Here is a 20291-nt window from a genome sequence, read left to right on the forward strand (position 1 = left end):
CTGTCACTCTTATAGAACCGCGTTTGTGCCAGCTTAAATGTAGTACACAACACAGTCGTGTAATGTTGCAATGCATTTGCAATTGTTTTGCGTCGCAAAACAATTGCGGTGTTATTGTGGTGTATGTAGGTAAAAGTAGAGACATAGAGTTATTTTTTTTTGTGGAGTAGCCACATATTTTACCCCTTTTTTCTCCCCATTTCGTCATTGTGACAATTACTTCCTCCGCACGCATTTATGCATTGCCGCCGCTATTGTACCCTATTGGCTCACCTGCCAGAGGAGCCACCATTGGGAGGACACTCCAGCAGGACAGCGACAAAGATCAGCCTCTCTGCCCAGCTTCCCTCCCCCAAACACGAACAATTGTATTCGTGTTGACACTCGGCAAAGCCTGATGCTTTTATTCGAACCACTATATACTCAAGGTTTGCCGTCTGGCAAACCTTTACAATGTCTCTATGTCCTTATTACGGTGTGAGATGACCTACCTACACTACCTGTTTTTCCTGTTGATGGTGTGATGTGCCCTTTTAAAGGGAAGAGCCCATCTGTTGTAGCCTACATGCTGAGGAAGACTTAAATTACAAATGCATCAGCATATTTTCTTGTTGGCTTGTGGCTGTAAATAAAACTCCAAGAAGGACAAACGAAAGCAGTGATGCCATTCTCACATATTTTTTGGAAAGGCATTGTAGAATGTTTTTGTTACCAACGTTACCAATGTTGTTTGTTACCAACATTCAATTGTCACAATTTCACAGTGAATTGGATATTTCTGTTTGATGCATAAACACACAATCTGTTCAGTATGCCAAGTCATCATTTGTAGAAACGATGCAAGCAACGTCAATTTCCATTCGATCAGGACTACTGAAAAAATAATTTGATTAGTATTGTTTATCTGAAATCAGTTTGGGATACTTTAACCCATACCGGGAAAGCATCTGTGTCTGTGGCTGTAAATACGAATCCATTCAAAAATGGGAGATGTACTTCTGCTATATTCTGATCATTTTGAAAGAATCTTGAAAATATTTGACATGTGGAATTGTTTTGAATTACGAGAACTAGTGAATTCAAAAGTCATGTGTAGAATCGGCCTCAGGTCTTAATGGGGTTAAGGATCTGCGCTATAGTTGTCGTGAGGGTAGCAACACTGGCTCTTTCTGTGCCTCGGAGATCACGTGTTGCCACTTTTCGAGTCATGTTTTGAGCCATGTGTACAGTAGTCTTCTCTCGCCCAAGCTGTGGCGGAGCTCAAAGCATGCCGGGACGTGTAGCGTAGAGTTAATGATGCGCAGAGATCAGCTGTAGCCGTACGACATCCAGTGACGGCTCCCCAGCAGCTCAGGGCGGTTCCAGTTGTAATCACGAGGCCACGCTCGGGTGACTTGCCTTCGGGGCCACAGAGGTCAGGTTTGAGGACCTGACCTTGCTGGTGATATAAGACAAATTAATAAAAGAAAAACAGTCCAGCTTCTGCTGACTGTTGACTGACGGAGCATCATTACAACGATCCGCAGCTGCTGAGAGAACTCTGCAAACCCCCCTCGTCATTTTCCAGCACTGTGAAATCCTCAATCGGATTCAACTGAGTAGTGAACCAAATTAACTTCTTTGGTTACATTGGTAGATTTGAAATGGGTTAATTAACACTGAGGATTTCACAGATTTTACTGTGTGTTGGTGCTGCCAAACCTTTTATTTATCGAACCCATAACAACGCACAGACAGGATGTTCCTTCCTGCATTATGATTTATCCCATAACGCTTCTGCCTGACTATTTAAACGGATTTAGTTCGCTTTGGGTTAGCTTTGGGTACGTATACATTTGGCTTAGTATCCCTACATTTCTGTCAAAGCTGTATGTTTTCCCCAAGTAGTAACTATTAGTGTTATCAATTAAATTGTCTGGAGCAACGGCAGCTCTATCATGATGAGTAAGCAATAAAGTGGAAGTGGAGCCTCCTCCCCACTTAATTCTGTTTCGTCTTTACAGTCGCGCAATTTCTTTCTAATATAATTATAAATCCTCTTAAGCATACCTTATAGCAGCAATGGAAATAAAATAAATGTAAAGATATTTAAAAAAATATTTTACGGAAATTCCAACTTCCTTACTCTGATTTCGGGAGCTGTAGTTCCAGACTCCATATAGCATTTGGAGATTGTGGAATAGGTGTCTGGCTACGCGAGACTAAACACCTGCTAGCTGTCCACTTACAGGCTTCTTTCTAGTCGCTGTGTAGCACAGCATTGGAACTGTTGTAATTGATAATGGAGCAGAGTAGCTCTGCCTGATAGACTGAACGAGGTAAAAACTAAATGGTGAATGGTGCATTTGTGTGGCAATAATTTTATCCAAAGCGCTTTACACGGTGCATTAAATTCACTCAGTCATGCACACATTCACACACTTTGTCCTTGCTTTCATATTCAAAATTCCTTCAGGCCAGGTCAGAGAGCTACTGTAGCTGTCATTTCTTTCTTCAATGACCAGACCAGTGGTTCTCAACCTGTGGGTTGGGACCTCCAGGGGGTTCCCCACATGATTTTGAGGGGTCCCCACATGATTAGCTCAATGTTTAACATTGTTTTCTCACTCAACATTAAGCAGACTTAACATACGACCAACATACAAATATGATTATTTGGGGTATTTGGGTATTTTATCCAGTAGTACAGCAGTGCATCCCGTGGATGCAGAGGTCGTTGTTTTATTGTGTCCCTTAACTATAAACTGCGTTTTGGGATGCAAAATGCACCCTATTTTAATCTCTGTACTGTACTGAATGTGCTCTCTGTAACTCATAAGCAGACATTTAAACCCACAGACCTTACACAGATAACACACACACACACACACACACACACACACACACACACACACACACACACACACACACACACACACACACACACACACACACACACACACACACACACACATCTTCTTTGTCTTAGTCCTGAGCCAGTTCACACTCAATGACAAGTATAGTGGCAGGTTATTGAGCATCTTGGCTGTGGAGCACAGTAACGACACTGTAGCTGTAACTCTGAGCTGAATAAATCCATTTTATAGCCAGCCAACTCTATTTATTCTCCTGTTTTTACCGTTTTATATACAGTTCCTAAACTACTCCAACTTTAGTAGTTTGGGAGCTATTCTCCCTTGCCTCTCGCAGTCATGGTAAACGTTTCCCCAATGTCTCATATACCAATTCCAGGACATTGTTTTTTGTTTTTTTCCCTACATTTTAGTAAAGAAAGTTTAGCTTTTTGTTGTTCAAAGAAGCTGCAGTGTGCAATCTTCCTCCACTTCCGCCAGTCAGACAAAGACCCCAAATAATGATAATACCCACCGCCCACAACCTGCCGTCCTACAGACAGACTAGCTATAGCTGACTGGTAATTCTCCTGGCATTCCTGCTGGTCAGGCCAGTGAGGCCACCCTTGATCTCCCTCCTCATGCTAAGTAATTTCTCTCTCTGTCCTTCCTGGGAGTAAGGCAATGGGCAATTTTAAGACCAAGGTTTCACACCACAGCCTGTCCAGAGGCTCCAAGGGTCAATCTCCACAAATTACGAGCCACTTGCACCTTTATATCAATTATAGTGAAAATAATTGTTTTATTCATTGATTCTTTTCTCTCCAGAAGGGCTGTTTATTATAGATTTGTTTTCTCCTATAGGGAGTAATTTTTGTGTCTTTGCTGATGCTACTTATTCAGATATTGATTCTTTCTGGTGGTTGTTTCCCACTTTTCTTCGCTTTTTTGCAGTGCTTCTTCTCAGGAATGTTTGCCGGTTTTCATTCCACAGATTTTCACATTTTACATTTTTTAAATGAACACTCAGGATTGTATGGCGTGTGTAACACATGTTATTATTCTCCCAGTATTTCTGCTCCTCTTGGAGTTGAATTGTTCCCTCAATTATTTCCTTGAGCAAACATCTATCTTACCACTCCAAGAGGTCTCATTTAGACGTTTGCATGAGCAGTGTGTAACAGCTCATGGCTGCTCCTACAGACACATACAAGGCAAATTCAATGTAATACTTCATTAGCGGGCTTCTCTAGTAGCTCGGCTTGCCCCGGCTCATTGTTCTCACCAACGGATCTGCTCGTTTAGCACTGTCTTTTCTTTGTCCCCTCCCTTCCACTGTCAAAGGCAATGGCTTCATCTTCTGTCTCGTTAACTTGGCTAAGCCTATTATATGCACGGATCCGTTTGTGGAGACCTGCGGGCTCATTACAGTATATGTGCCAGAGTCCCCGAACCAGCGGTGATGGCACGTTCTCCGCATATTGGATTGCCTTAATCCAAAAATTCTTAACAAGGAAGTTTACATTTTAAAATGTGGTGGAGGTGGTATTTGGACAATGTGCCAGTCTCTCTAATGTCCTTGTAATGACACTCCAGTGCATCAGCAGAGAACTAGAGGCAGCCATGTTGACATGAAATAGACACAGGTGTTACCATTGATAGAATTTAAGGTTCCATTTAGCGTAGGAGAGCCAACATGCACAATAGCTACACTCTGTCTGACCTGAATGGAATGTGTTTTCCCTACTATTTCATATCAAAATGGCTGCGAAAATTGACTATTTTTGAACCTAGACATTGCTAATGATCTTTCCCCTTCAGTGATTTTATATGATTATTTATCAAGTTTATTTGTTTGTAGGCAGTCTGTTTCGCCCTGATAAGAGACAACAGTGCTGTGGGGTTTTTTCCCTTTGGTTTTGTTTTTCATAGGCTAATATGGATATTTTATTGGACCCTCAGCATCCGTGTGCCTTCACATGAAGTGTTGACATTTTTGGCATCTATTTCTGGACGAACTCTTGGCACAGCATCATTGAACCCTACAGTATTATTTATTTTGACAGCTCATTTAGCATCGTCAACTTATTCATTTATTCCGCTTTTTTTGTGTCCAATATAACTGTCGGCTAGCCACATAATATGTGCAAAACTGTTACTTTACAGGATTCAAAAGTAGGAGAGCTAAGAACTCGAAACATGTCTCTTCACGCCGCCTTTCAAGCTTGCAGATCTGATATCTTTGATGCTTTCGAATTCGTGTGACGCTGTAGTATGATCAAGTAGGGCATTCATTTACGAAAAAACACAGGCATCAGTGCTTATGTTTTGTGCATCTTGTCTCTTTCAATGATCGTTTAGAACAGTACTGCCCAACCTTTTATACTTCCTGTTTCTCTCTCTCTCTCTCTGTCTCCCCCACACCCTCTGCAGTGCTCTAGTCTAACGTGACTGGAGTCTGTCTCATTTCTCTCCAAAAGCCTTTGAATGGAATATGATTTAGGATTACTGTCATTATGGTAATCTCACACTTCTTCCAGATGCCACAAGGGGGCACTCCGCAGGCCGCATTTGACCCACAGGACGTCAGTTGAATACCCCTGTAATATACTGTAGCATCAAAATCAGTTTAACCACTTTAACACTATAATGTCACGTCGCAATGAGACGCGTCGTGAATTTGTATATCTGCTGTTTTTTAAACTATCTTGAATAACATTCGCTGACTTTAGTTTAGAACGTGTCCACCCTGTGTGCTCTCTGTAAGAAAGTATATTTTATTTATACCTTTTACAGACAATAAAAGCAAAACATAACAATAAAGCAAGGAGACCGAAAACAGAACAATCGGCAATGGTGAAAAACAAGAAATCAATACACGACTACGTTACAAAGGCCTGCCTGAAAAGGTAGGTCTCCACAGAGGCCACAGATTTCAGGTGCAAGGGGAGGTCATTCCATAGCCTGGGGCTGGGGCTGAAACTAGTAAAGGCTCCATCGATTTCGTTTTGTGTATAGGAATAACCAACAGGGCTTGGGATGAGGATCTCAGAGACCTTCTGGGAACGTAAGGTTGGAGCAGCCGGTCACAAAGATATGGGGGTGCCTGGCCATGGAGGGTTCTGTGTGTGACGACGATAATTTTAATTAATTAATCCTATAATTCAGTGGTTTTCAACCAGTGGTCCTTGAGTGGGTTCCAGGTGGTCCCCAGCTAAATAATGGAAAGTTGGTAACCAAATGGACCCTTATAGATCTTTAACTCTTGAGAGTGTACACTCAAGAGTTCAATTATCGTTAAACATCTGCATTACTTAACACAATTGGAGAAAGTAGAAGAATTGTTATATTGACCAACGTTTGTCTGTTATTTCTCCTATGGTACCACATCAATACAGTATGGAAATGTGGACAAAATATAGAGGCTAAACTGGCAAAAATCAATTTAGCCTCATTAAATGGTGGTTTATGGCTCAAATGCCAAATAAACAATGGGCCTTGACATGAAAATGGTTGAAAACCACTGCTATAGTTTACTTTACTCTGTCTCCAGGGCATGTTCGAGAAGGCGTCGTCGTCGCTGCCGGAGTACAAGGTGGCCACGGTGCAGAAGTCGCGCTTCATCCTGCTCCACTACAGCGTGTCCAAGGCGCTGTGGGACTGGCTCATCCTCCTCGCCACCTTCTACGTGGCCGTCACCGTGCCCTACAATGTCTGCTTCACGCCGTACGACGACACCGAGACGGCGGCGCGCTCCACCATCGTGAGCGACATCGCCGTCGAGATGCTCTTCATACTGGGTGAGAGACGCAGCGCTCTTAAATACTGGAGAGAGAGAGGAGACGGTCATTGTAGTCCACAAGGCAACTTTATTTGTATAGCAGCGCTTACGTAAAACACTGAATATAATTGGTCCTCACTAATATGTTCACGATAAAATACCACTTTTATTTTTCTACTCAGTCTGTGTCTCATAGGAGGAAACCCGTCCACCAGTGATATCATCATTAGGCAGATTTAGATTATTAAGATTATTAATTAGATTTGTATTATCGCCTGCCGTTTCTATTAGATTGGATTCCCCATCGATAATGTGGACCGGTTTCTGAACTGCCCACATGAGATACAGACCGAGTAGAAAACAGTTGTGGCATTTTATCATGAACATTAGTGAGGACCAAAGATGGGTTGAAAAGTGGTGAAGTGGTCCTTTAAAGCAGCCTTATGTAACTTTACTACCCCGGTTTCCTGCGCAATCCTGACGCTGCCAGATGAGGGCGGTATTGGGTAACCATGTTCCCCAACACAGCACTCATCTGGGATCTCTCAGGCAGTTGAGCTGACAAAAATCCGTTCCGTACCGGACCAATCAGTGTGAGCTAAGGGCGGGATATGTGCGAAACCGGACGTGAAGCTATATAGACACGTCAATATGATTGGTTGTGTTTGCACGCCCACACGGTGATAGACAGACGGTCCCATCCAATCATCTACCAAGTATCTTGAAAAAAAGGAACAGCCCCGTCATCAAATTTGCTTCCGTGATCCCAGATCCCAATAAGCTGTGAAACAAATTTGTGTAGCAAGCTTCTTGGATCTGGCAGCGTCAGGTTAGACTGTTTTACCATTGAGCTAATCAAGCCTGCCCGCTTGCTCAGGGGATAAATTTAATCTTGTCCAAAATTCATGACAGAGTCTAGGTGAGACATGACCTTTGACATGTCTAAATAGAAGAGCAGGGAGCCAAAATACAACTTCCCCAATTGTATAGGTTATATTGTATTAACATACTGTATTACATAATACATTTCAATTCATAAAATCGGGTTACGTAGTGCTGCTTTAAGCAAAGGAAATGCACTGTAAAAGGACATTTGAAAAGTAAAATCAACGACAAAGAAGTACAAATAAAACTTAAATTACAGAGCAGATGCAAAAAGATTAAAAAAAAAAATCTCAATTAAAGGCAAACTAAATATTTGACAGAACTGTGAGTTATTTTTCAACCGTGCAGTTTTCTGGGAGCATGTTGTAGATATTGTGATATTGTGTATAAAAACGGAATGCTGCTTCTCCATGTTTTGTTTTGAAAGCAGACTGTCCCAGATGACCTAAGAGTTCTTCTGGTCATGATGTAAAAGTCTGAAATGTATTTTGCCCCCAAACCATTTTTATAAACCAACCAACCAGTAGCAAATCAACCAACCATTGAAATCATATCTTTGGCATCCAGGGAGCCATGCAGTGAAAAACTCACGGCGTGTTGGCTCGATTGGAATTGCATTAGGGCAAAGTACAATCATCATCATAGTATTCATTCTGAACCTTCTTCTCAAATACATTTGCCAGTCACTTAGAAATTGCCTGTATAAATAAGCCTACTTATATTTTCACTATCTGTGACAGAAAATCACATTACAGAGTCTAAGCTCTTTTATACTTTTGACTTCTTAGCCTTTCAAGCTGAAGCAAGCGCACATTTTCTTCATAAAATGTTCTAATTCAATAAGAAATGATTATGTTAAATTGCATTCATTAAGTGACTGTCTGTGATTTAGACATCACTTTCAATCGTAGACAAAATGTGATTTTAATCTGCTAATGTCGCAACGGCCAAAGCAATGAAATCGGTTCAAAATCAAACTGTATAATATGGCGTGGATGTTTAATCTAACAACACATACAATGTCATCTTCCATATTTACATTGCCAGAATGTCCATCATCACCACAACTCTATCATGTCCAACAGTAGAACATCATTATTTATAAACATTGACTTTAGGCTGACAGGGAAGATGTTTTGCTGTGATCAAAGTCTCTGTTTCGCAGCTCATGTGCCGCTAAGTGAAGCCCTGATGATTAGATCTCTAACACATTGTTCCAGGCCATCTCAGAATGATGGATATACAGTACGTACAGTACTGTATATCGTTGCTGAAACGCTGTATCCCCAATAGGGCTGGGTATTACCTACAACCTCACAATAGATACGTATCACGATACAGAGGCCACAATTTGTCCTATTACATTTACTTTTACAGAGTCTGTTTTGACCAATTGCCCGAAATTTTAGTAATTTTAGTTGATAACATTTAAACAAAAAGCAAGGATACAAATACAAATAAATTATGTTTTAATGGATAAGTGCAAAATAAATATTCTCTACGTTTTTTTCTTCTTCTTGCAAATCATGTCTCAGACAGACACAAACACGGCATGAGCTTGTAGTTCTGCTATTTTTGTCTTATTTGAAACACTTTTGAAAGTCAAAGTGGTTCAATGTTTCTGTGGGTCTTATAAATGTTGAACCAATGAAAAGTATTAACAGGCGCTTGTAATAACTACCGGTACATTTTTATGGCATTGGAACACATGAAAATTTTTCTCCCATTTCTGATGAAACAGTTTCTGCCCAACGACAGCTTCAGCAACGATATATAATAGACCCACCTGGGACGTGCTTTTGGAGTTGTGTGCAAGGATATTGTCTTGTTACAGAAGCTGTGAGAAACAGCCTTTCTTACCTATTGTAGCATTTCGTCAAGTAATAACACAACTTTATCCTCATCAAACTCGGTGAAGGATTGTTTAGATGAGCATTTAGATAGGGGTATTATTTCAGTAGACTGAAATAGCATCAGTTCAACCCAGACACTGTGTGATGTATCATTTTGGAAGGCACAGAGTACAGGGTGAATTGAACCATAAACAACACTGCTGTCAGTATTGTCTAAATTATCACAAATGTGCACAGCAAGCGCTCTATGACTGATGGCTAATTTAGACGTTGTTGTGTGTTGGCGGGTGTTTTCTTTTTTGGTTGAAAGTGTTGACAGAACAGTGAAATAAACCAACGCTCATCCGTTAACTAAAACTTTAGTGAGTTGCCGGAGCTGAATAAAATCAGAGTCAATGAGAGAAAACGCACACTCAAACGTCTTTTCTTTGTTATAGAACATTCTTTGTTGAACATTTTCAGTAAGCGATCAATGTGTATACATGATTGATTGATTGATTCTTTATTTAAGTGTCCATATGGACTTACAGGACACTTTTTACAGTTTACATAAACAATGGTAATAAATGACAATAAACCGACATGACAGTTCGCAAACAATGATCAAGTCAATACTAAACTAACTAATACATCCACAATTCTTACATGGCAGGAAAAGTTCAGCAATGATTTAAAACACAATGAGCATTATTGTATTCAGTTTTTTAAAACAGTACATTTGCAGGCCACTGCATTCCAATATAAAATGCTTTTCCATTAATATATACAGTGTCGGAACTTCAGCAGCCAGCATCACGGCTTTGGAGGCATTTCGATTCGGGCTACTTTGGCATGTACTGTAGCTAGATGACTTCTGTCTGATAGACAGTGGTAAACCTGATTAATTATGCATGCTGTCGAGCATCCAAAGCGTTCAGTATAACCTGGAGGAAACTGTCATCATTTACACCAGGGAGTAGATTCATTGATTGATTGATTGTGTTATCAACGAAAAGCCATGTTTTGCCATTTCTGCATGCATGGACTAACCTACTGTACATGAGCAAGATTAACCCATTCCATTCCATCCAAGTCCCTCTCCTATCAACATCGAACACTAAAGTAACCAAGTATGTTTACTCAAGTACTGTACTTAAGTACAATTTTGAGGTATTTGTACATTACTCCACTTTCTACTCCACTACATCTCAGAGGCAAATATTGTACTTTTACTCCAATACAATTATTTGAGAACTTTAGATATAGATATAGATTATTATTACAAAACATACATTACCCACTTGAAAATGGCCACAAGTTCGCAATGGGTCAAGATGCGTTGCATTGTGAGCTTGTATATCTGCTACTTTCGAAAGATTGCATTTCACTACCATGCACCACAAAACTGGAATAACATTCCATAGATTGCCTGGAATTTAAATGAGCTGTGTTATTAAAAAAATGCATTAAAGGTGGGAGTATTTGTTATACGTATGCTCCTTTATCTTTATTATTCGATTTTCCTTTGATCTATTTTAATTGTATTTTCTAACTCTTTTTAAAGTGTACTGTTGGCACTCTGATTGTAGTTATTCTGTAAAGCACTTTGAGTTTCCTTGGTGTACGAAAGGTGCTGCATAAAATATAATTGCCTTGCCTTGATAATAATATTATAACGGTAATATTAAAGAAAAGTAAAAGTTTTCCCATTAAAACCTTGATTTAGTTTTTTATTTCATTGTGATACATATAAAACACAAGTTCCACTGATCCAAGCCGGAACATGATTGATTGTGTGTGTGTGTGTGTGTGTGTGTGTGTGTGTGTGTGTGTGTGTGTGTGTGTGTGTGTGTGCACGCTTTCCTGCGCAGACATCATCCTGAACTTCCGCACCACCTTCGTAAGCCAGTCGGGTCAGGTGGTGTACAACTCCCGCTCCATCTGCATCCACTACGCCACCACCTGGTTCTTTGTGGATCTGGTGGCCGCGCTGCCCTTTGACCTGCTCTACGCCTTCAACATCACAGTGGTGGGTATCCTTATCCTTTGAACAGGCATAACTCATGCCTCGTCTGTCTGTCTGTTTGTCTGTATGTTTAGGGTACGAACAGCTGCAATGAACTACTGTTGAGTCACTGTTGAGCTGTCTAAAATGGCCATTCACACTGAATGGCCATGGTGTTGTTGAGCAGCCTGCGGTGCAGTTCACACGGGTGTGATTTTTCATTATTGTTTGGTCCCGACTTATCGCTGCTTGCAGCAATTTCTTTCCCTTTTTTTCCTACTAACAGAGTATTTCTGCATTGCAGTATTGATGCTTTTGACAGGCTGTCACATCATCAATTTAAAGGTGTAAAAGAGAGTGGGTGAAATAATTTTTAGTGTAAGCTAGTGAAGCTACACACTTTAGGAGTAGAAGAATGGAACCGTTTTGGACATAATCGTGGAGGTTATTATGAGGTTTCCACTTGACAGAGACGATGTATTAAATATATCGTCATAATTTGTTCGTAAACGATCTATTTCACAGTGTCACAGTGTCGAGTAAGAGTAGTGGAATTAGCCGATTAACAAGCTTTGTTCTATTTTTGCTATTCATAAAAACCTTTGAAAGTGTAAGTGGTTGAGTATGTGTGGGTTTTTTAAATATTGAACCAATGGAAAGTATTACAGTAACAAGAGATTGCGACTAATTAACTACATTGGATCCATTGGCACTTTTTTCCACCCAGTTTCTGAAGAAATACAGTACATAGGTTTCCTGTATGAGGTTGCCACCCAAAGGAAATTATAGTATTCACCTGCAATCATATATACAGTACTGTGCATGAAGTGGTAAATGGTAAATGGTAAATGGTGCATTTATATAGCGCCTTTATCCAAGGCGCTTTACAGAGATTGTGCATTACATTCACCCATTCACACACACATTCATACACCGATGGCAGCGGAAACCATGCAAGGCACCAACTAGCACATCGGGAGCAATTAGGGGTTTAGTGTCTTGCTCAAGGACACTTCGACAGTAACTCTGGGGGAGCCCGGGTTCGAACTGGCAACCTTACGGTTACCATCCAGGCACTCTACCCCTGAGCCACCGCCGCCCCTGGTATGGGAATATGAGATAATATAAGAGTGACATGGGGGACAGCTAGGGCTCGATGCCTTTTCAGCAGCCTGATGGCCTGGCTGTCCTCCAAATTACTAATAGATTGAACCACACCACGCCAACCCACATGGAGTTGACAGAGGTAACACACACACACACACACACACACACACACACACACACACACACACACACACACACACACACACACACACACACACACACACACACACACACACACACACACACACACACACACACACACACACACTTTTTTATTTTTTATTCTTTGACATACAGGGATCCAGTACAAAGATAGCCAATCTACAAGCTCACAACATGCCGCAACGCATTCCAATCATGGGCGGAGCTTGGGGGGGTTCAGGGGGTGCACTGCACCCCCTGAGAAAAAAAAAAAAAAAAAAAAAAAAGTTTCTTTTTTCTGACTGCTTCTGACTGTAGTTTGTAATCATCTCTCTTATCATGATATGATGACTCGCTGTATGGCTGTAGTGCATGTGTGTGAGCTGCTGTACTACCTAAATAACTCATTTTTAGGGGTTAGGGCATTGTAAAAACGCTAAAATAATAAAATAAAGGTTAAAAAAATCGCACCCCCCAGCGTCAACTTCAAGCTCCGCCTATGATTCCAATGCGGCGCAGCACGCTTGTATATTGTCTGTTTTTGAAAACGACAGAATTAAATAGAAAAATATAAACTAATATTTCTAACGAAAAAGCAGGCATAGCCGAAATCCTTGCTTGTCCTTGAATGGTATCAAACGTAGTTCTATCTAAAGGCATTTTTTTCTCCAAAAATTGCAACCGATTGCTGCTGGGCCCTCGAATTGAATGAAAAAATAATTTAAAAGTACTAAGTGCCAGTGGCAATAAGAACGTATTTCTGCTGTTTGCACAACTTGTCGTCTGAACAGGCTGCAGCCGCTCAGCTATAGCAGTTCAATGACTCAGTTACTTTAATGACTATAGCCAACACTAGTCTGCCAGCCACTAAGAGGTGTGTGTGTGTGTGTGTGTGTGTGTGTGTGTGTGTGTGTGTGTGTGCTCGCGCAATCGCACGTGCGTGTAGTGAAACTGTAGCCTGGGTGCGTTCGGAAATGCGCACCGGGAATGTGGTCAGTTTGTTGAGTGTGGTGGGCGGTGACGTCACAGAGTGCGTTCAGTGTGCCTTATTTACGAACGACCACAGCTGTGACGCATTCACACGAATCACACCGGCCAACCCCAGCTTCAGGGTAGGGTCGCTCAGTGCGGGCACTCGGCACACCCAGTGCGCAGCGCACTGGATTTTCGAACGACAACGCACTGAGTGCACTGAATAAACGAACGACACGAGAGCACACCAGTGCATTCAGGGCGCATTTCCGAACGCACCCTATATGTCTCACCTTAAACAACCCAAAAGGCATCCAGTTTCCAGAACATATTTCGCTTTCCTTTCTCTCTGCTTCTTTTAATGTACACAATAACATTTTTGTTGTTCCTTTCCCTTCTGGTTATTACCCTGCCACTGCCTGGAGGGTACTATTTTTTTTCATCCAATTTGTCCGTTTGTTAGCTGTTTTATGGGAAAACGGCTGCAAGGGAAGACTTGAAACTTTCAAAAAATGTGCTCAATGGCCCCTTTATTATTACCCGATTCATTTGGGTATAATTGGTATCAGCGTACTCTACATATTTCCATATAATTACAGACTGTTTAAATATAGTGATGCGCCATTCTGTGAGAGGGTTATCTAATAGTCCAATAAACAGGCTGTACACTTAAAATTATGGATTCACAAGATCTGGCATTTATTGATTGCCCATAATTATCCCAAATTGAATGGTCATGTGATATACATATGAACAGCAAAGACATATATGAAAGCAAATACGACCTGTTACATCACAAATTCAGATTCGATCATATCAGTCCGCAGATCGGTGGGGCCCCGCGAAGCGCAGGCCAGAGGGTTAGTCTGTCCTGGAGAATTCTGACGTGTCACTCTTTTTCCACACACTATATAGGAATCCGTCTTGTCACTGAGTGACCTTGCTTGGGCACAGCTCGGCTGCGCACTCTTAAAAGTAATGGTAGCTGCTTAAAGGGTCTACTTTCCCCCATCAATAGTGACATTTTTACTATCATCGACTAATGTACATTCGGCTTTCATTTGGTGACCGTGAAATTTCAAACTCAATGTCATCCAGGGGTGACATTGTTGTGCTTGGCAGTTGGCACCTCTGCCTACAAATCCCATTTACCAATAGAGACTGATAATATCTCAAACGGACCCAAACTGAATTTCTCTTCCACTCTTCAGAAACAGTGAAATAAAGCAACGGAAAGAGAATAAGTAAAGCAACGGAAAGAGAATAAGTAAAAAACTATTACATATTGAGGTAGGGAGATTTAAAAGCAGGTTGTTAAATTGTCCATAGGATATTGAGGTATCTTTAGTGTTGCAGATGGTTCCTCTAGTGTAAGACAGTTCAGACTGCACATGGTTCCTCTAGTGTAAGACAGTTCAGACTGCACATGGTTCCTCTAGTGTAAGACAGTTCAGACTGCACATGGTTCCTCTAGTGTAAGACAGTTCAGACTGCAGATGGTTCCTCTAGTGTAAGACAGTTCAGACTGCACATGGGACCTCTAGTGTAAGACAGTTCAGACTGCACATGGTTCCTCTAGTGTAAGACAGTTCAGACTGCACATGGTTCCTCTAGTGTAAGACAGTTCAGACTGCACATGGTTCCTCTAGTGTAAGACAGTTCAGACTGCACATGGGACCTCTAGTGTAAGACAGTTCAGACTGCACATGGGACCTCTAGTGTAAGACAGTTCAGACTGCACATGGGACCTCTAGTGTAAGACAGTTCAGACTGCACATGGTTCCTCTAGTGTAAGACAGTTCAGACTGCAGATGGTTCCTTTAGTGTAAGACAGTTCAGACTGCACATGGTTCCTCTAGTGTAAGACAGTTCAGACTGCACATGGTTCCTCTAGTGTAAGACAGTTCAGACTGCAGATGGTTCCTCTAGTGTAAGACAGTTCAGACTGCAGATGGTTCCTCTAGTGTAAGACAGTTCAGACTGCACATGGTTCCTCTAGTGTAAGACAGTTCAGACTGCAGATGGTTCCTCTAGTGTAAGACAGTTCAGACTGCACATGGGACCTCTAGTGTAAGACAGTTCAGACTGCACATGGGACCTCTAGTGTAAGACAGTTCAGACTGCACATGGGACCTCTAGTGTAAGACAGTTCAGACTGCACATGGGACCTCTAGTGTAAGACAGTTCAGACTGCACATGGGACCTCTAGTGTAAGACAGTTCAGACTGCACATGGGACCTCTAGTGTAAGACAGTTCAGACTGCAGATGGAAACTATGCGTGCTCACTGCTTGTTGTTTCACCACTGCAGACGTCCCTGGTCCACCTCCTGAAGACGGTGCGTCTGCTCCGGCTGCTGCGCCTGCTGCAGAAGCTGGACCGCTACTCGCAGTACAGCGCCATGGTGCTGACCCTGCTCATGTCCATGTTTGCCCTGCTGGCCCACTGGATGGCCTGCATCTGGTACATCATCGGACGCAAGGAGATGGAGGTCAACGACTCAGACAACTGGGACATAGGTGGGTGATGGGACTGGCTAGGTAGTATCAGTGGTTTAAAGTAAACCAAGTACTGTACTTTAAACTGTAGTTTACCTGGGACCGATGCATTCTCACTCCCAACTCGTTGCCACATATGGACGCCTGGTCACGTGGTCAGGACCAATTGGCATCACTTCTTTTATACACTTGGTAGTGGGAAGCACTTTAGTGTCATTTTCCAACAGGTCCAATACTGTGTTGACATGTGGCTGATGACGGAATGTGAGAACAAAGGCACTTTTGCCACACGCTTACGCCCTGTTATATACTTCATCGGACATGTAAGGTACCTGACCAGGCATCAAAATATCATATTAATAGTTGGCAGTGAGAATGTGGCACGTGCCGGAGGACAAGAGGTTGGAGCCAAGGGTTGTCATTTTATTTTCCAGTCCCATGCGACCATTGTTCCGGGTATATTGACAATGTTTCTGGCCCAATGCAGCATGGGACAAAATGAAATGAGAAAGAAAAGGCAATGTCACTTGACCTTATGTGTCCTTATGTGGTTGACATGCTGACTGGCAGAGACACCAGGGTTGTATTTGCTCATTAATAAAAAGATAAACAGGAATGTTTGCAGTTGAGACTAGCCTGACACTTTTCATTTTGTTTTACTTCATTATTCAGACTGAAAGCCCTTCCCACAACAGCAGTTTCTGGGATGGGGTTGCCAGAGTGGCAGTCTTTGGCAACTGGTTCACACCAACCAATCAAAATAGTAACAAAGCAGATGACGTTGTTGTCAATGTGGCTAATCCGGTTGCTAACCAAACAAACACAGTAAAATATGTTGTTTCTTTAAAGAAACTATTTATCATAGGGCGCTTTAATAGCCAGATCGGTGCGGTCGCAAATAGGGGCAGCCATGTTTGTTGTCATCGAGTTGAAACAGTGCTGATTGGCCGTAGCCATGGACCGGTATCAGATTTTCAACCAAGGCTGCCAGAACTGAATTGCCCAGAACATATTTTTAATGGGCATGGCTAGGGATTCAGGGGCTGAAAATTGAGACACATTAAGTCATAACTTCTGGTAACATCTGGGTCATTGTTCATTGTCTTAACTGGCCACGTAGGCCGGACCCTAACCTCAGTCAGTCGGACTAATGGGCAGTCCCACTTCTAAGAGTAGGCCAGGATAAAACACACACAGGATATATGGCTTTGATGGGATTTCATATACTGCAACAGCAGGAGGTAGCGTGTGGCTCGGTCCAGAACAAAGTTATTTTACACTGTCTCTGGGCAGAGGGAGAAGGTTTTTGATCTAAAACTGCTCCACCGTTCCCTCTCTCTGGAAGGGACAGAATGAATATATTACTTAGCAGCTGGTTGCAGAGGTCAGTGGATATTTCTCCATATACCGTTATAGAGTCTCATAGGAATTGAACCTTAACATGTCATTAATGACTACATAAAGTAGCCCCTGCACTGCCGTGGACTCCTAAGAGATCTGGACGTGAATCATATCTTTTGAGTCAGGCTCCTTACAGAGCGAGCAGATCGGCTATACTTGTTTTAAATTAATGGCAGCCAGCAAAGCGCGAGCACATGGTGAAATGAGGAGATTTGTTTTTTGCCCACTTGGACCTCGGCTATAAATAGTTATGGGATAACGCCACGGGAAGCTTGCACTGCGCCGACCGTACACGGCAGCCTGGTCAGGCCTCGGGGCTCTAATGATATCGGATCAAAAGTCTTGCATGTTGAGACTGAGCATGTTTTTAGCTGGTGTTGCTGCTTAGACATGCTTTAACAAGCAGGTCAGTGAGGTCTGTCTTTTCTTATTTCTGACCTTTAGCAGCGGCTGTGTGTAAACAGACGGTATGCACGGTATATTGTTGTGTACATATAATTATACCAAATCCCCAAAATGTTTTCCTTACATCCGACACAAATAAACAGAGACATCCCACCCATGCATCATTGCACGCATGCACACGCACATGCGCACGCACGCACGCACGCACGCACCCACACACACACACACACACACACACACACACACACACACACACACACACACACACACGCACACGCACAATATTGTGCCTTGGTGTGTGTGTGTGTGTGTGTGTGTGTGTGTGTGTGCACTCACGCGCATATGTTTGTGTGTTTGTCCACTGAGACATTAGGTCATACCTGCTAATTAGCTTGAAGCCTTTATTCATCCCCAGCAGACACAATCTAATTTGGCCCTGTCCCACGCAGGCAGCCATGCCACTCTCCTGACTCCGTCTGTGGTTGGCTGGTATAGCTGCAGGCCAGCTAGCCTGCTGCCAGCCTCCTCCAGCTCAGTGCTTCCCAGCCCCTCCTCCCTTCTTACTTGAGAGAAAACCCCCCCTGTCCCCCCGGCCCCTCAGACACGTTTAAATGGAATGATTATATCACAATGACGCTACTGTACATGTGGGAGTTGGTACAGGTCACAGGTTTTCAAAGCGGAGGCTGCCAGGGGGTGCCTGGAGGGGCCAATTGGTGCCATGAGAAAAGGAGAGGAAAAGGAGAAAATTATGAAATTCTAATAATTCATACCGGTGTACGGTATATATATATTTATATTATTAATGTCTTCTAGTATATGCTGCATATCACCCCCACCATCAACCCTCTCTTTTGGGTCACTTTCCATTGTACTTGAACAGCAATGTCTGAAAAACTAACTTTTAGTTGTGTTTGAGTCAGATGATGCTAGCGTTTCTCTCCTTCGGTGCACACACTTGGAACAGATTTTGAGTAACTTGTTAAAGGTTGGTCATTTACAGACGGCAGATGTTTCAGGCAGCTAGAACTCTAACCTTTTAACTCTAACCCCCCTGCCCCCCTGCCCCCCCTCTCTCTCTCTCTCTCTCTCTCTCTCTCTCTCTCTCTCTCTCTGTCTCTCTGTGTCTCTCTCTACCCAAGGCTGGCTACACGAGCTAGGCAAGCGCCTGGAGACTCCCTACGCCAACAGCACCATCGGCGGTCCTTCGGTTCGGAGCTCTTACATCGCTGCCCTCTACTTCACCCTCAGCAGCCTGACCAGCGTGGGCTTCGGCAACGTGTGCGCCAACACGGACGCCGAGAAGATCTTCTCCATCTGCACCATGCTCATAGGCGGTGAGTCTGGCGACTTCGGGGCGTCCACCGCGCTCCCAGGCACCGAGCACACCCTTGGCACCTGCCGCCTCCGTTTCTTTTGCCACAGCGGAGGCGGAAGAACTCGGCAGGGGCGTAGGTGGGCTGATTTGGCTGGCCTTCTGAGAGACAGCTTGTGGAAAAGGGTACACTGCTGTCTCTTAAAATCAATAAAGGGATTAATATTCAAAGCTGAGGAGGTGGTTATTAGTGCAACAGCCCAGAAGATAATCTGTGTATATGGTTTTCATTTTATCAAAAGAAGAAAAAAAGAAAATCCCTAGGACAACATGCTGTGCTGCAGCGGTTCCCACACTTTTCAGCTCAATAACCAGAAGATAAATATGACTTACCAAAACTGACCTAAAAACTTGAAAAATACATTATGAATTTAACCCATTCCCTATTCCCTTTTGTTTGGAAACCACTGCTGTACTGTGCCTGCACAACCGCTGTATCATGTGGAACAGTGTCAAATTATTTCACTTCACTTTGTTTCATTTTGTTTCATGCCACCCTCACGTTGTGAAAGACTATTGCTGGAATTAAACTTCATAATATTAATTAACCCAGCCCTCAGCTGTTTGTTTTCATAACATAGACTTGAATGACTTTCAAAATGACTTCTCTCTCTCGTCTCGTGTAGCACTGATGCACGCCGTGGTCTTTGGCAACGTGACGGCCATCATCCAGCGCATGTACTCGCGCCGCTCACTGTACCACACACGCATGAAGGACCTGAAGGACTTCATCCGCGTGCACCGGCTGCCACAGCAGCTGAAACAGCGCATGTTGGAGTACTTCCAGACCACATGGTCTGTCAACAACGGCATCGATGCCAACGAGGTAGGGGCTCCAAGATTGCTTTTGAATGTTGCCATATTCTGCAAAACGGCAACATACTGTGCAGTCATGGTAGCCTACGTGATTCATTTGATTTGTTCCATGATTGTTGCCAAAACCTCAGTCTTTCTGAACATTTCATTTAACCACGTAAACCCTAGTGTATTTTCAGTTTTCTGTTATTGTGGGAAAAGCTTTTGCAGAAAATAAGCGATCGACTAGCATAAATCTGATTA

General features: G+C 42.7%; 1 protein-coding gene across 2 annotated transcripts in view; it reads left to right on the top strand.

The window, feature by feature from the left end:
- kcnh4b (potassium voltage-gated channel, subfamily H (eag-related), member 4b) overlaps nt 1-20291 on the top strand; it is a 100104-nt gene that overhangs the window by 47222 nt on the left and 32591 nt on the right. For both annotated transcript variants that reach the window (XM_083787722.1, XM_083787721.1), the window contains 5 exons: nt 6385-6631; nt 11201-11358; nt 15865-16072; nt 19000-19194; nt 19859-20058. In XM_083787722.1, the coding sequence (XP_083643848.1) occupies nt 6385-6631; nt 11201-11358; nt 15865-16072; nt 19000-19194; nt 19859-20058 (1008 nt within the window). The remainder of the gene's footprint in view (nt 1-6384; nt 6632-11200; nt 11359-15864; nt 16073-18999; nt 19195-19858; nt 20059-20291) is intronic.

Source organism: Protomyctophum parallelum, assembly GCF_964188405.1.
Source record: "Protomyctophum parallelum genome assembly, chromosome: 17".
Classification (NCBI taxonomy): Eukaryota; Metazoa; Chordata; class Actinopteri; order Myctophiformes; family Myctophidae; genus Protomyctophum; species Protomyctophum parallelum.